We start from the raw sequence: 13,616 nt of genomic DNA, 5'->3' as shown, positions 1-13,616 counted from the left end.
AACACAGCTTTCCAGATTTTGAAATTCGGCAGCTGGCCACACGGTATGAGAAGTCACAGTCCCAGTGAGCATGAGAAAGGACCACAGCTCAGTTCCAATAACATGCTCTGAATGCAAAAGCTCCAGGCTCAATTTCTGGAATCTCTATTTAAAAGCATATTACTAATCAGCTGAGACAATGCTGAGCTAGACAGACTAGCAGTTCAACTCAGTAAAAAGCAGCTTCATATGTTCATGTGCTGCTAATCACACAACACTCTGTATTGTGTTCCACCACAACCACAGGCAGTAGTGAGCCCCACACACTCAAAGAAATGCCAACATATGCATGCGATTAAATTTTAAAAAGGACAGTGTCAGTTTCCCTGAAAGTGCTCTAGCTTCTACACAATCCCTCAGTTACCGTATTTTTCGCCCTATAGGACGCACTTTTCCCCCTCCAAAAATGAAGGGGAAATCTGGGTGCGTCCTATGGGGCGAATGCAGGCTTTTGCTGAAGCTTGGAGAGCGAGAGGGGTCGGTGCGCACCGACCCCTCTCACTCTCCAGGCTTCAGGAAGACATCCGCAGCCTAGGCAGCCCTACGGGAGGTCCGGCAGGGATGTCTAGGCTGCGGATAGCAGCCTACCGCCCGGCACGAGAGGCGCCCTGAAGCAGAGCGCCCCTCGCGCCGGGCAGACATCCGCAGCGTGGGGAGCCTTGCCGGACTTCCCGGCAAGGCTCCCCACGCTGCGGATAGCAGCCTACCGGCCCCGCAGGGGGGGCGCCCTGATGCAGAGTGCCCCTCGCGCGGGGCAGACATCGGCCAGCCCCACAAGCTCGGGGGACAGCAGGGAGGCGCAGCGCCGCCATCCCGCTGTTCCTCGACCTGGTTCTGTTTCCCCGACCTGCTTTTGGGGGGGAAATAAAGGGAAATTTTTTCCCTTTATTCCCCCCCCCAAAAAAAAACTAGGTGCGTCCTATGAGACGGAGCGTCCTATGGGACGAAAAATACGGTACATACATACAATTACTCATTTCCCCTTTAATACAGACCTTTAGATATTTAGCTGCACTGTATTTCTGAAAGCTGTTAGTATCCAGAGTGCTGTACTGCTCTTAATCAACCCACAAATCATTGCAATGAACCTTGCAGCTGAAGACCTGATCACGTTTCACTGTGTTAAATATTTTATTTTTAAATAAGACTCACAGCAGAATTACAGTATACTGTATTTCAAGTGTTACCTGTATTAAGTTCAGTTACATTCCATTTCACTTTTCATGCGGTTTTCAAACATTAACAAGTACCTCACAAAAAATAAAAAAATCTTTAAAGTGAACTTTGATATCATCTGTATTTGTCGTTTCATACAATAATAAATACTCCAGTTCTCTCTGTTACAACATACTAGTGCTTTACAGCTTTCAGTTACAGTAGATCTTCGCAATTTTGCACTACTTAAAGACGTACTACAAAATGCCTTTTTCTACACTACACCTTTAAAATGGTTTCAGACCTGCTTATTAGTCACAGCTCCCAACCACAGAATGGCAATTGCAGTTTGAGATAAAACTGGCAATCATTTTCCAGTGAAGCCTCAGCACTGACAAAACTACAAGTCACGGTGTTCTTTTGGGAGAAATTGTCACATTTAAACTGGTTCCCAAGCAGTCTAAATTTGTAGTGCAACCTTAAGATGGTGATCTGCTAGCCACTTTAATTAGCATACTACTAACTTAAAACGGCTTGGATGTCAAATCTTGAAACATTTATTTAGAGGTGCCGTTAGAACAGCAGAATGTGTAGCCTAATGCTAAGCACCGGTAATCAGTTCAGAAAACTAAACCTGCCTATTACAATTACAATGAGGCTTACTTTCTAGTAAGTTAGGGAAATTATTTTACTGATTTTAGCAGGAACTATGTGATTATATGGAGCAAAGTCTGCTGATAAATGAACAGGATAACATACTAGTAATTTTCTGGTCAATTCAAGTAGTTTATAGACCACATTGGAGTGCTGCACACAGTGTCACATTTATTCAAGAAGTTCAAGTTTGTAAGTAGTAATCAGAACTGGGTCTTTGGACTACAAAATTAAGGACTGTTGGCTTCAATACGCAAGCCACTTTGCTCCAGAGTTCCCTCGCTGATCTACCACTGATGATTGTTTGTCTATTTCAGAGTTAAGTGGATTTTAGCTTACAAGTTTTGGATTGTAGCCTTTAGGCCACTTATTCAAGAACAGCCTCAGTGAATCGAGTTATGAGGTAACATCACATTACCACCCAATGTCAGTGGGTCTGACTTTTAATTTAGGGCTAATTCACACAAGACATTCAAAAGGAGCAAACACAGTGTTTACATGTATGTCAATTCATACATTACCCATTGACACTGTACATGAAATTGAGAACCTATTTGTACCAATTTCTATCTGGTACAAGCCAGTAAGATTTATAGGGGGGGGGGGATTACATGTAGCTGTAGAGAGACATCACCTACTGTTTACATGAATTTTTTCAAACTTGTATTTTAAAAGTATTATGTGAACCAGCCCCAAGTATCTTTGGAATGGATAAAACCTCTGTGTGTGACAACAGGCTACTTCTCGTTCATGAATGACACCCAGCTCATCCCTGTCCATTATATGAAAATGTAACAAAGGAAGAAAGTACATGAATTACCAAGTTCTGAAATCCATAGTGCCACTTCCAGGTAATGTTTTCTGCTCCCAGGTTTGCTTTTGAAAAAATCTATCGCTGTTAAGCATCTATGGAGGGCAACAGTAAGCAAAGAATCCACATAACTTTCAACAATTGAATCCATTAGTAGGATTGAATGAGGATTCAAATCTTGCTCACACAGCCATTAAATAAATAATGTCATCCCAGCATATTATTTCCATTCATTCATGTTATCCCTTTAAAAAGCAAAATCTGAGCACATAAAATGTTATGGTTTGAAGGTAGGCAGACAAGGTATACTATATATTGCACCAGACATTGAAATCTGACCATCACATTGCACTTTTTGATTTCAGGGTAGCTCAGTTTTTAATAGCTGAGAAAATATTTTTCCTCTGTTGATGGGCAGCTGCTAACCTCATTACAACTGCCTGGAGGCTGTACAGGTTTCTTCCTGCTCAAGCACAGCCCCTGTAAGTCAGCAGAGAGGTCTCAGTAATTCTCAATGGTTTTAAAAGGAAAAAACAAAACACCCCAAATGTTTCAAACAATGCTGGTTCCCAACTCCTGTGTATTCCCATGCTTTGGGATATGAGATTGACGGATGGGAGTACTTCTGCCACGTTAAGTAGTCAATGTGGGAAACAGCCCCAAGATATTTAGGATTCCTCCAGAGCTTTTCAAGTAAAAGTGGAAATGTTTCACAAGTTTAAGGGTAGAGTGGTTTATAGTATAAAAATAACGACATCGTAACAAAACGAGACCTCATTTCAGCATCTCACAGAGTAAAGCTACACCAAAGAGGTGGGGTTGAAAGCACCGACTTTTGAGTGCAATTACAAAGAGAACTTCTTACAAAGGCGCTGGCAGTGTGTTTTGACATTCAAACGTATGCAACTTCTAAGAATCGGACGCAGAATTTGTGCAACTTTCGACAATCTCAAACAGGTAGTGATATATATCAGTCCTCCTGGCAATATCATACGCCGTCTCGTCCAAGTTGTTCTTGAGATTTGGCTTTAGGTAGCGATTCATGAGCAAGAGTTCGAGGGTTTCCTTGCTCTCCCGGTTCCCTGCTGCAAGGTGAAGTGGAGTCAGCAAGCCATTGGTCTGAGCATTGATATCTGCCCCATGCTGGAGCAAGAACGATGCTATCTTGGTGTTGTTCCACTTGCAGGCACTGTGCAGGGGAGTCCAGCTATCCACTGTCAAGGCATGGACATCCGCGCCGTGGGCAATCAGTTCCCGTACAACTTCCAAGTGCCCGTTATAGGCAGCGCGGTGGAGAGGGGTATAGAAATCTTCATCCTGGACATTTACTGGAGCAAGGTTTTGAGACAGGAGCCTTTGCACCGTGCTGAGCTGCGGGGGTGAAGAGACAAATAAGTTTCAGCAAGCCTGCAAGCTAGATGCATTGCTTTTACAGCAAGAGTAGTACTGAAGACATTGAACCAATACTTTGCTCAGCTATAAAGCTCACGGAACTTCAGTCAAATTTATTCTATCTCAGCCTAATGATGCGACCTGTCCTGGACCATGTGTGATCACCGCCTGAGACCTTTTTTAGTGTGCCTCCCCCATGAGAGGGCCGCAGCAAGGCAACACAGAAAAGGCCTTTTCTGTAGTGGCTCCCCAGTTTGTGGGATGTTCTCCCCCGCAAGACTCACCTGGCTCCTTTGTTACATATCTTTAGGCGCCAGAATGAAACGTTTTCTCTTCAACCAGGCGTTTGGCTCGCTAACATTCTATGGCTTTTAAAATGTGTTCCTTGGGAGGGATGTTATTGATTTGTTTGCTTCAGTTTTTATTATGCATTTCGTGTTTTCGTTTTGTATTATTATGTTGTGAATTGCCCTGTCATCTTCGGATGAAGGGTGGTATACAAAATTATTAAATAAACAGTAATAATGTTTATAATAATAATTAATTGTTAATAATAGTTGACTTAGATATGATGTTTTTGCCCCATCTCTCCTGGAAGTGCTTTGGAGTGATATACAGTGGTACCTCGGGTTACAGACACTTCGGGTTACATATGCTTCAGGTTACAGACTCCACTAACCCAGAAATAGTACCTTGGGTTAAGAACTTTGCTTCAGGATGAGAACAGAAATTGCGCAGCAGCAGCGCAGCGGGGGGCCCCATTAGCTAAAGTGGTGCTTCAGGTTAAAAACAGTTTCAGGTTAAGAACGGACCTCCAGAACGAATTAAGTTCTTAACCTGAGGTACCACTGTACATGGGTCTTCCCTTCCTGTCCCCCCCCCTTACAACTGAATATACTGAGAGAAAGAGTGATTGGCCCGAGATCACTGAACAAGGTTTATGGCAGAGTGGGGATTTGAACCTGGGTCTCTCTGTTCCTAGCCTGACACTCTATCCACCACATTCCACTGGATCTCTATTGTGCAAGAGCCGCTGCAGGGACAGAATGAAGTAACACTGAAACCTCTTAAGAGAATTGCTTTGCTTATAGCACACATTAAACAAGGATGTTTATTGGCCTTGGCTTCTGTGCAAAACCACTTAAGAAGCATGGAGATGAAACATCAAATCCCACTTCGCAACTTCAGTTTTTCTGCATAGCAGGAAGCGTGTCACAGTGCCCCAAATCTGACAATAATCCAGGGCCTCACTAAACTTTATTTATGAAGCTAGGAATGGGCACCAGGTCTGAGCAACCCTCAGTTCCCTCACTGCACCCTGGTTTTGATTAGATGTTCCTGGTTGCTATTCAGCCAACCCTAAGTACTGTGTACTGGGGGCCGAGGCAGGGAGGTAGGCCTATTGTACTCTTAGATGAGCTTTTTAGGAATTTTGTAATGTATATTGTTTGCTAGATCTTTGCCTTCTAGTTTATTTTATCTCTTGGTATTGTATCCAATTAAAGCATTTTGAGACTTTTTTTTTGTACAAAGTGACTAACAAATGTAACGAATCATTCATTTGTGATAATAATAAATGCTCAACAACTTTGTGCCAAAGCCAAAACATGCTGAGAGGAGGGAGAACGGAAAGGAAGAGCACTCAGCTTTGGCACTCATTATCAGCTTCATAAATCATGAAGCCTGGAATGATTGTCCACATCAGGTTGAAGAAATTTAGGTTTCTGGCACGACACACACAGCCCCAGTATGAATTTCCCAAATATGATTAAGAAATGGCTTACTCTATTTTTTTCTGCTGCCCAAAGCAGAAGCTTATCTGGGTTGTTTTCCAGCTTCTTCTCTTGAGCCTGGTACCATTCCTCGGTTTTTTCTTCCTGGTCTTCATCGTCAGAATCTCCAGACCAAAGACTCTGTGTTCCTGTGGGGATCAGGTGCCGGTGGGTCTCCAACAATTCAAGCTGGTTAAAGCTCTCAGGAAAGTCTCTATAATCTTTTGCATCCTCCTCTATGTTCTTCTCTGAAGATTTCCCACTTTCATTCATTCTGCAGACTTGAGTTCTCAAGCCCCAATTTACACGTGAAATAATTCCTCCTCCTCCTCCTCCTCTTCTAGCTCATTTCATTTCCTGATTGTTCATCAGCAGAAGTTACAAGCACATAGAAACAGCTAGCAAAGGCTAGTGGCATAGATTGCATCAACATCATGGCAACCTTTAGAGAAAGAAAAATTAAGAAATGATTAATACAGTGACCAGTACACACAAAAAAGATATAAGTTCTTAGCATTTAACACTAAAAAAGAAGAAAAAAATTAAGAATTGTGGCAGTGCAGGAGCAAAAAAAAGGAATCCTTCTGCTCTCAAATCCCGGCTTATATCAGACCTTACGCCTCCTATGAAAGGTCAGCTAAAGTGAATAGGTATTGTATAAGACGGCATTTTATGGCATCACACAAAGCTTAGTCATTTTGTTAGATATCTTCGAGAGCATTGTGTGGAGAGACTGTGGCAATTATCTTATTTTTCGCTCTATAAGACGCACCAGACCACAAGACACATCTAGTTTTTGGAGGAGGAAAACAAGAAAAAAAATATTCTGAATCTCAGAAGCCAGAACAGCAAGAGGGATTGCTGCGCAGTGAAAGCAGCAATCCATCTTGCTGTTCTGACTTCTGAGATAGCCTGCATTCAGCAGCCTGCATTCGCTCCATAAGATGCACACACATTTCCGCTTACTTTTCAGGAGGGAAAAAGTGAGTCGTATAGAGCAAAAAATATGGTATGTCCAAACTTAGGCCAGTAAGATTTCCTCCCTGTCCTTCCCAATCTTATTATTACTATTACTGATTAATTTACATGCCACTATCTATTTTTAAGTAAACCAAACAAGGAGGCTTACAGATATGAAGACAGCTATATAATAAAATGAAGGAAAAAACTATGGTTCAAGTTCACAACAAAATACAAACAAACTTGAAATACATAGTCAAAACATTCCAAAAGCAGTAAAAGAGTCTTGTGGCAGTGTAAAGAGTAACCAATTTATTAGGGAACAAGTCTTAGTGGAATACAGTGCACTTCATCATATGCATTAGGCATTATCCTGCATTATCCACAACAAGTGCGCTGTGAACAGCCAGTGTGATTAACAGTCTACTTGTTTTGCTCCCCTCCAATATTGCTGTAGACAAACTCATAATACCATAATGCATTTGATGAAATGGGACTGTGGCTCATGAAAACCTATGGCGGCCTTCCCCAATCTGCTGCCCCCTTTTTTTTGTACTAATACTCCCATAATGCAATTAGCCATACAAGCTAATTGGAGGGGCGGGGGGATCTGACAGGCACCGATTGGGGGAAGGATTTCTCACATAATAGATCTGTCAGTCTTTACGATGCCACAAAGCTATTTATTATAATAAAATCAGACTCCTACAGAAGATTGCTTGAATAGAATACAGTGGTACCTCAGGTTAAGTACTTAATTCGTTCCGGAGGTCCGTTCTTAACCTGAAACTGTTCTTAACCTGAAGCACCACTTTAGCTAATGGGGCCTCCTGCTGCTGCTGCACTGCCAGAGCACGATTTCTGTTCTCATCCTGAAGCAAAACTCTTAACCTGAGGAACTATTTCTGGGTTAGCGGAGTCTGTAACCTGAAGCGTATATAACCCAAGGTACCACTGTAGTCACTGCCACCCGTCTAAGAAGCAGATCGTGAGGGGATCAGTTAAAATTCTCTTGGGATGCTGTTCCAAATCCTGGGCACCACAGACCTCTGGGTTAGCGCCTTCGGCAATGGCGGATTTCCTCTGACCGGGAGGAATCCGCTTCGTGGAAATCAGGGTCTGGACCACTACGGTGAGGCGGAGACCCATTAAAAACCACAGGCGGGAGAAGCCTGTGGACGTGGGATTCGGCTGGCACCTTTTGCGCCTCCCCTACTCGCGGAGAAACCCGGTTTCAGGGATCCGGAGCGATGTGGGGTGAGCGGCGCGGTGCTTCGAATCGACTGCTTTTTTCACGAAGTGAAGCCGCATTGCTGTTGCCGGAGAGCGCTGACTTTTTCCTGTGGACAATTGGACTTTAAACAGTGAGTAGAATGGAAAATTGGATTACTAAACATCTTTAATTTGGCACCGAAGCGGGAAGGTTCCAAACAGGGGGAGATTGGAGTGGCGGGGGCCTTTAACTTTGGAGGGACTTTGAAATGTGTTTTGAAATATGTTTTGGATTCTGGCCCTGTCTATGGAGAATGGGCTGATCTGTCGGGAAGGGATAGAGACATTGTTAGGTTGGAGTCTACCCGAGATCTACTCCTCAGTGACAAAGGAAGGAAATTAAGAACAAGATCAGCACAATACAAAGTAAAGTGTAGGTATAAATATGAAGAAGATCTGCAGAAGGGACATGGAAAAGAGTTAAGAGCCTCAGACAGGAGATCACCAGGTTGATGGACTAGATGGAATGGATAGAAAAGACTGACAGAACCCGAGACCAGGGTGAAGAGACGGTGGATGAAGAGTGGAAGAAAGTTAAAAAAAATATTTAGAGAAATATTGTAAAATTTATGAGTGTTATAAAAATGTTGGAATGAAACTATATGGCTTTAGTAGAAATGTTATAAGGAGTTATGTACAAATAAGTTTTAGGTTTTAGGGTTTTTTATGGTAAGATAAGGTTAAAATGAATTAAGATAATTAAATGACAGAAAATGGTGAAAGACGGAAAAGATTTGCTGAAATAATTAATAACTAGAATACAAAAAAGGGAGGTGTGAGGAGGTCGATGAAGCAAGTTAATGAAAGATAAAGATATGGAAATATTGTATTTATTTTTAATTTTTTTTGCTTTTGTTTTTGGTCTTGATGTATTGTGTGTTTTGTTCTCTTCTTTTTCTTTTTTATATGTATTGACTTGTATTGTTTAATCTCTTTTTTCTCTTTGTTTTTCCCCACTTTTTTCTGTAATTTTAAACTTTCAATAAATATCATTAAAAAAAAAAAACCCAACACAAATCCTGGGCACCACAGCCGACAAGATCAGTTAGCTACCCACGTGCCTTGCCTCAGAGGCAGGACCTGAAGGAAGGCCTCTCAAATAGAGCAAATATACGATCTCAACTTGAAGAATGTCCGTAAAATCTTCCATTCCATTGGATCCCTTCCAGTTGGGATTCACTGAAACTGCCTTGGTCGCACTGTTTGATGATATCCAGCAGGCTAGCGTTAGAAGAACTGTTTTGGGGGAACAGGAGGCGGGCAGGTGTGGAGGACTCCCTGGTCCTCAATGGGGTAACTGTGCCCCTGAAGGTCCAGGTGCGCAGCCTGGGAGTCATTTTGGAATCACAGCTGTCCATGGAGGCGCAGGGGTCAATTCTGTGTCCAGGGCAGCTGTTTACCAGCTCCACCTGGTACGCAGGCTGAGACCCTACCTACCCATGGACTCCCTCGCCAGAATGGTGCATGCTCTCGTTATCTCCTGCTTGGACTACTGCAATGCGCTCTACGTGAGGCTACTTTTGAAGGTGACCCAAAAACTGCAACTAATCCAGAATGCAGCAGCTAAACTGGTGACTGGGAGTGGCCGCCAAGACCATATAACACCAGTCTTGAAAGACCTACATTGGCTCCCAGTACGTTTCCAGGCACAATTCTATTCCAACTCTATGATTCTATGAATTCAAAGTGTTGGTATGACCTTGAAAGCCCTAAACGGCCTCGGTCCAGTATACCTGAAGGAGCGTCTCCACCCCCATTGTTCTGCCCAGACACTGAGGTCCAGCGCCGAGGGCCTTCTGGCTGTTCTCTCGCTGCGAGAAGCCAAGTTACAGGGAACCAGGCAGAGGACCTTCTTGGTAGCGGCACCCGCCCTGTGGAACGCCCTCCCATCAGATGTCAAAGAGAACAACAACTACCAGACTTTTAGAAGACATCTGAAGGCAGCCCTGCTTAGGGAAACTTTTAACGTTTAATGGACTATTGTATTTTGATATTTTGCTGGAAGCTGCCCAGAGTGGCTGGGGAAACTCAGCCAGATGGGTGGGGTATAAATAATAAATTATTATTAATTTAGTATTATTATTATTATTATTATTATTATTATTATTATTATTACAAAAACCAATGCTGCAACAAAGAGATATAACAAAAGCATACAATTGTTGGGATACTGCCAGGGAGACAAAGGCATCAGGCAGCCTACACGATCAACTGGTAAGTGGAAATTATTGACCACATATTGGATTAGCACCAAATCATTGTTTTCAGTAGCTGGTCAGCAAATCAAGAACAGCAGAGGAGGAGTGGTACGGGAGCATGCAGACAGGCAGGAGTACCCCTACTCACTCAAGAGTTACAGTGGAGAGGTGTGCTTTTTGCGCGCGCGCGCACACACACACACACACTGTGCCTGTGCTCATGGCAACTTCCCATGTGAGATAAACTACTATCAGACTCAGTGGGAATCTCACTGAATGGGGTTTGCAGCCTTATGTGTGAGTAGCTCCTACTGAACTCAGCGGGTCTTACATCCAAGTAAGCATGTATAGGATCAGGCAAGGGGGGTCAAATGCAAAAGGACAGGGCCCCCTCGCCTTTGGCAACTGTGTAGAAGAGGGATTTCAGCAGGTACAGCTTGTCACTCAAACTTCACACACTAAAATACCCTCTTCGGGTGGCGCTGTGGGTTAAACCACCGAGCCTAGGACTTGCTGATCAGAAGGTTGGCGGTTCGAATCCCCTCGACGGGGTGAGCTCCCGTTTTTTGGTCACAGCTCCTGCCAACCTAGCAGTTCGAAAGTACGTCAAAGTGCAAGTAGATAAACAGGTACCGCTCCGGCGGGAAGGTAAACAGCGTTTCCGTGTGCTGCTCTGGTTCGCCAGAAGCGGCTTAGTCACGCTGGCCACATGACCCGGAAGCTGTACGCTGGTTCCCTTGGCCAATAAAGCGAAATGAGCACCGCAACCCCAGAGTCGGCCACAACTGGACCTAATGGTCAGGGGTCCCTTTACCTTTACACACTGGAAGATGGATGGTTCTCTTTTGTGGCTAGCTGCCCTAGCTCAGGCCACAAGAAGCCTGTACCTGCTTTGTATATTGTAAACAAAAACTATATTAAGCCTCAACAGGGCCGGCTTACCCATAGGCACTAGGGGTGTGCGGCACCCGGGCACTGGGCTCTCAGGAGCACCAGGCCGAGAGTCTGGAGACTGAAGAACCAGGTCAGCCGACAGCCGCTGCAGGGCGGAGCAGAGCCTGTCAGAGCGCCACAGGCTTTTCTGCTGCTGGTGCTGAGGCAGCAAGCTGGCTCCACCCTCCTGTGCGCCTGGGATTGGTGGGCTGTCGAGAGGCCCGCCCAGCGCACGCATGCTGCTCACACGAGGCGTGCAGCTTCCCTCCCAAGCCTCCGTGGGGATTGCTTTCCTCCCGCAGTGGCATGGGAGAGTTGTGTGCCCCCCAAAAGCTCAACAACTTTGGCCTGCCCTCCCCCCAAATTGGGGGCGCTGGGAAGTTTTTTGCACCCTGGCACCGCATATGCTAAAGACAGCCCCGAGCTTCAACATGCAAAACAATCGCCTAAGAATTGCTCAAGGCTCTACCAGAAAGAAAGTAGCTTTTTGGGTTGCAATCTTCACATTACTTAGAATCATAGAATTGGAATAGACCACAAGGGCCATCGAGTCCAACCCCCTGCCAAGCAGGAAACACCATCAGAGCACTCCTGACATATGGTTGTCAAGCCTCTGCTTAAAGACCTCCAAAGTAGGAGACTCCACCACACTCCTTGGCAGCAAATTCCACTGTCGAACAGCTCTTACTGTCAGGAAGTTCTTCCTAATGTTTAGGTGGAATCTTCTTTCTTGTAGTTTGGATCCATTGCTCCGTGTCCGCTTCTCTGGAGCAGTAGAAAACAACCTTTCTCCCTCCTCTATGTGACATCCTTTTATATATTTGAACATGGCTATCATATCACCCCTTAACCTCCTCTTCTCCAGGCTAAACATGCCCAGCTCCCTTAGCCGTTCCTCATAAGGCATCGTTTCCAGGCCTTTGACCATTTTGGTTGCCCTCCTCTGGACACGTTCCAGTTTGTCAGTGTCCTTCTTGAATTGTGGTGCCCAGAACTGGACACAGTACTCCAGGTGAGGTCTGACCAGAGCAGAATACAGTGGCACTATTACTTCCCTTGATCTAGATGCTATACTCCTATTGATGCATACTTAAAGGTAAAGGTACCCCTGCCCGTACGGGCCAGTCGTGTCTGACTCTGGGGTTACGCGCCCATCTCGCTTAAGAGGCCAGTGCTGTCCGAAGACACTTCCGGGTCACGTGGCAAGCGTGACAAGCTGCATCTGGTGAGCCAGCGCAGCACACGGAAACGGTGTTTACCTTCCCGCTAGTAAGCAGTCCCTATTTATCTACTTGCACCCGGGGGTGCTTTCGAACTGCTAGGTTGGCAGGCGCTGGGTACTTATGCCAGAGCTAAAAACTAAAGTGGTACCTTGGGTTAAGTACTTAATTCATTCCGGAGGTCTGTTCTTAACCTGAAACTGTTCTTAACCTGAAGCACCACTTTAGCTAATGGGGCCTCCTGCTGCCGCTGTGCTGCCAGAGCCCGATTTCTGTCCTTATCCTGAAGCAAAGTTCTTAACCTGAAGCACTATTTCTCGCTTAGTGGAGTGTGTAACCTGAAGCGTATGTAACCTGAAGCGTAAGTAACCCGAGGTACCACTGTACACTCTGCTCTTTTCGGTGCCTGCTAAATACATTGTTTACACATGCCATCCCAGGTGCTTAGAAATGCTGACTTGAGTTTTGATCTGATTTAGCGTGCTAACTTTCTGCATGTTATAATGTACGGTAAACGTTCTTCTGATTTTACGCTTTCTGTAAACCACTTTGAGGTTTGTTACTTTGCTGGTAAAATCAAGCGGTGTATAAATTTTAGGAGGTAAAATAAAAAATACCCAGCTGCATCCTGGTTTCCAAGGAAACTGACATTTGCGCTCCTCCGCTTGCAAAATCCCACTACTCGCTGCAGCAACTTACCTTGAGCAAGAAGTCCCATTGAACTCAGCGTTGCTTAGCAGACACATGCCGTGATTCTCTCTCTCTCTCTCTTTTTGCAACAAGCTGCAGCGCTCCAGAAGCATCAGGTTTCCAAAGGCTGGCAAAATAAAAAGCAATCCATTAACCCATCATATTTCAAAAACAATAATTAATATCCCTTGCCTTCCCCCTTTTTTTTTGCAAGCGACGCCCGAAAGACGGAGCCCCTCGGCTGGAACCTCCGCAGGGCTTTCGCAGCAGCCCGCCTCGGACGCGCCGCGGGGAAAACTCACCCCCGCCTCCAGCCCGGGGGAAGGGGCGGGGCCAAGGAATGACCGGCAGCAACCCCAGGCGCCGGGGGACTTCCGGCCTTCCTCGGGCCTTCCGTGTCACTCTTTCACCCTCGCTGCGGCTGCGCAGTGGGGATTGCCTGCAGTGCTTGGGGAACGGGGTTTAGGAGAGGAGAGGGGGCGTGGCCTGAAGCGTGCATTGGGTACAGAAGGGAAAAGGA

The 13,616-nt window shown here is 45.1% G+C and overlaps 1 protein-coding gene across 2 annotated transcripts; it reads right to left on the bottom strand.

The window, feature by feature from the left end:
- Positions 1–1,146: 1,146 nt before the first annotated feature.
- ANKRD49 (ankyrin repeat domain 49) lies at positions 1,147–13,538 on the bottom strand. 2 transcript variants are annotated; one of them, XM_082219604.1, is made up of 4 exons: positions 13,399–13,538; positions 13,106–13,223; positions 5,836–6,265; positions 1,147–4,030 (listed from the first exon to the last, which is right to left on the bottom strand). In XM_082219604.1, exons 3-4 carry the CDS (start codon positions 6,094–6,096, stop codon positions 3,569–3,571), a joined length of 723 nt encoding a protein of 240 aa, XP_082075730.1. In that variant the 5' UTR covers positions 6,097–6,265; positions 13,106–13,223; positions 13,399–13,538; the 3' UTR covers positions 1,147–3,568. The 2 variants fall into 2 exon arrangements, with proteins under 2 accessions (XP_082075730.1, XP_082075731.1); XM_082219605.1 differs by having other exon boundaries at positions 5,836–6,180.
- Between the last annotated feature and the right edge of the window lie 78 nt (positions 13,539–13,616).

Source organism: Podarcis vaucheri (genome assembly GCF_965113315.1).
Source record: "Podarcis vaucheri genome assembly, chromosome: 4".
In the NCBI taxonomy this organism is placed as follows: Eukaryota; Metazoa; Chordata; class Lepidosauria; order Squamata; family Lacertidae; genus Podarcis; species Podarcis vaucheri.
The sequence above is the reverse complement of the archived record's forward strand: the minus strand, read 5'-3'. Positions and strand labels throughout refer to the sequence as shown.

What these genes read in the sequence shown, in the direction of transcription:
- ANKRD49 (XM_082219604.1), bottom strand. Translation starts at nt 6,096, where the DNA reads ATGAATGAAAGTGGGAAATCTTCAGAGAAGAACATAGAGGAGGATGCA. An exon ending in GGGCAGCAGAAAAAAATAGA is followed by an intron (nt 4,031 to 5,835) that starts GTAAGCCATTTC and finishes TCACCCCCGCAG; the next exon opens with CTCAGCACGGTGCAAAGGCT.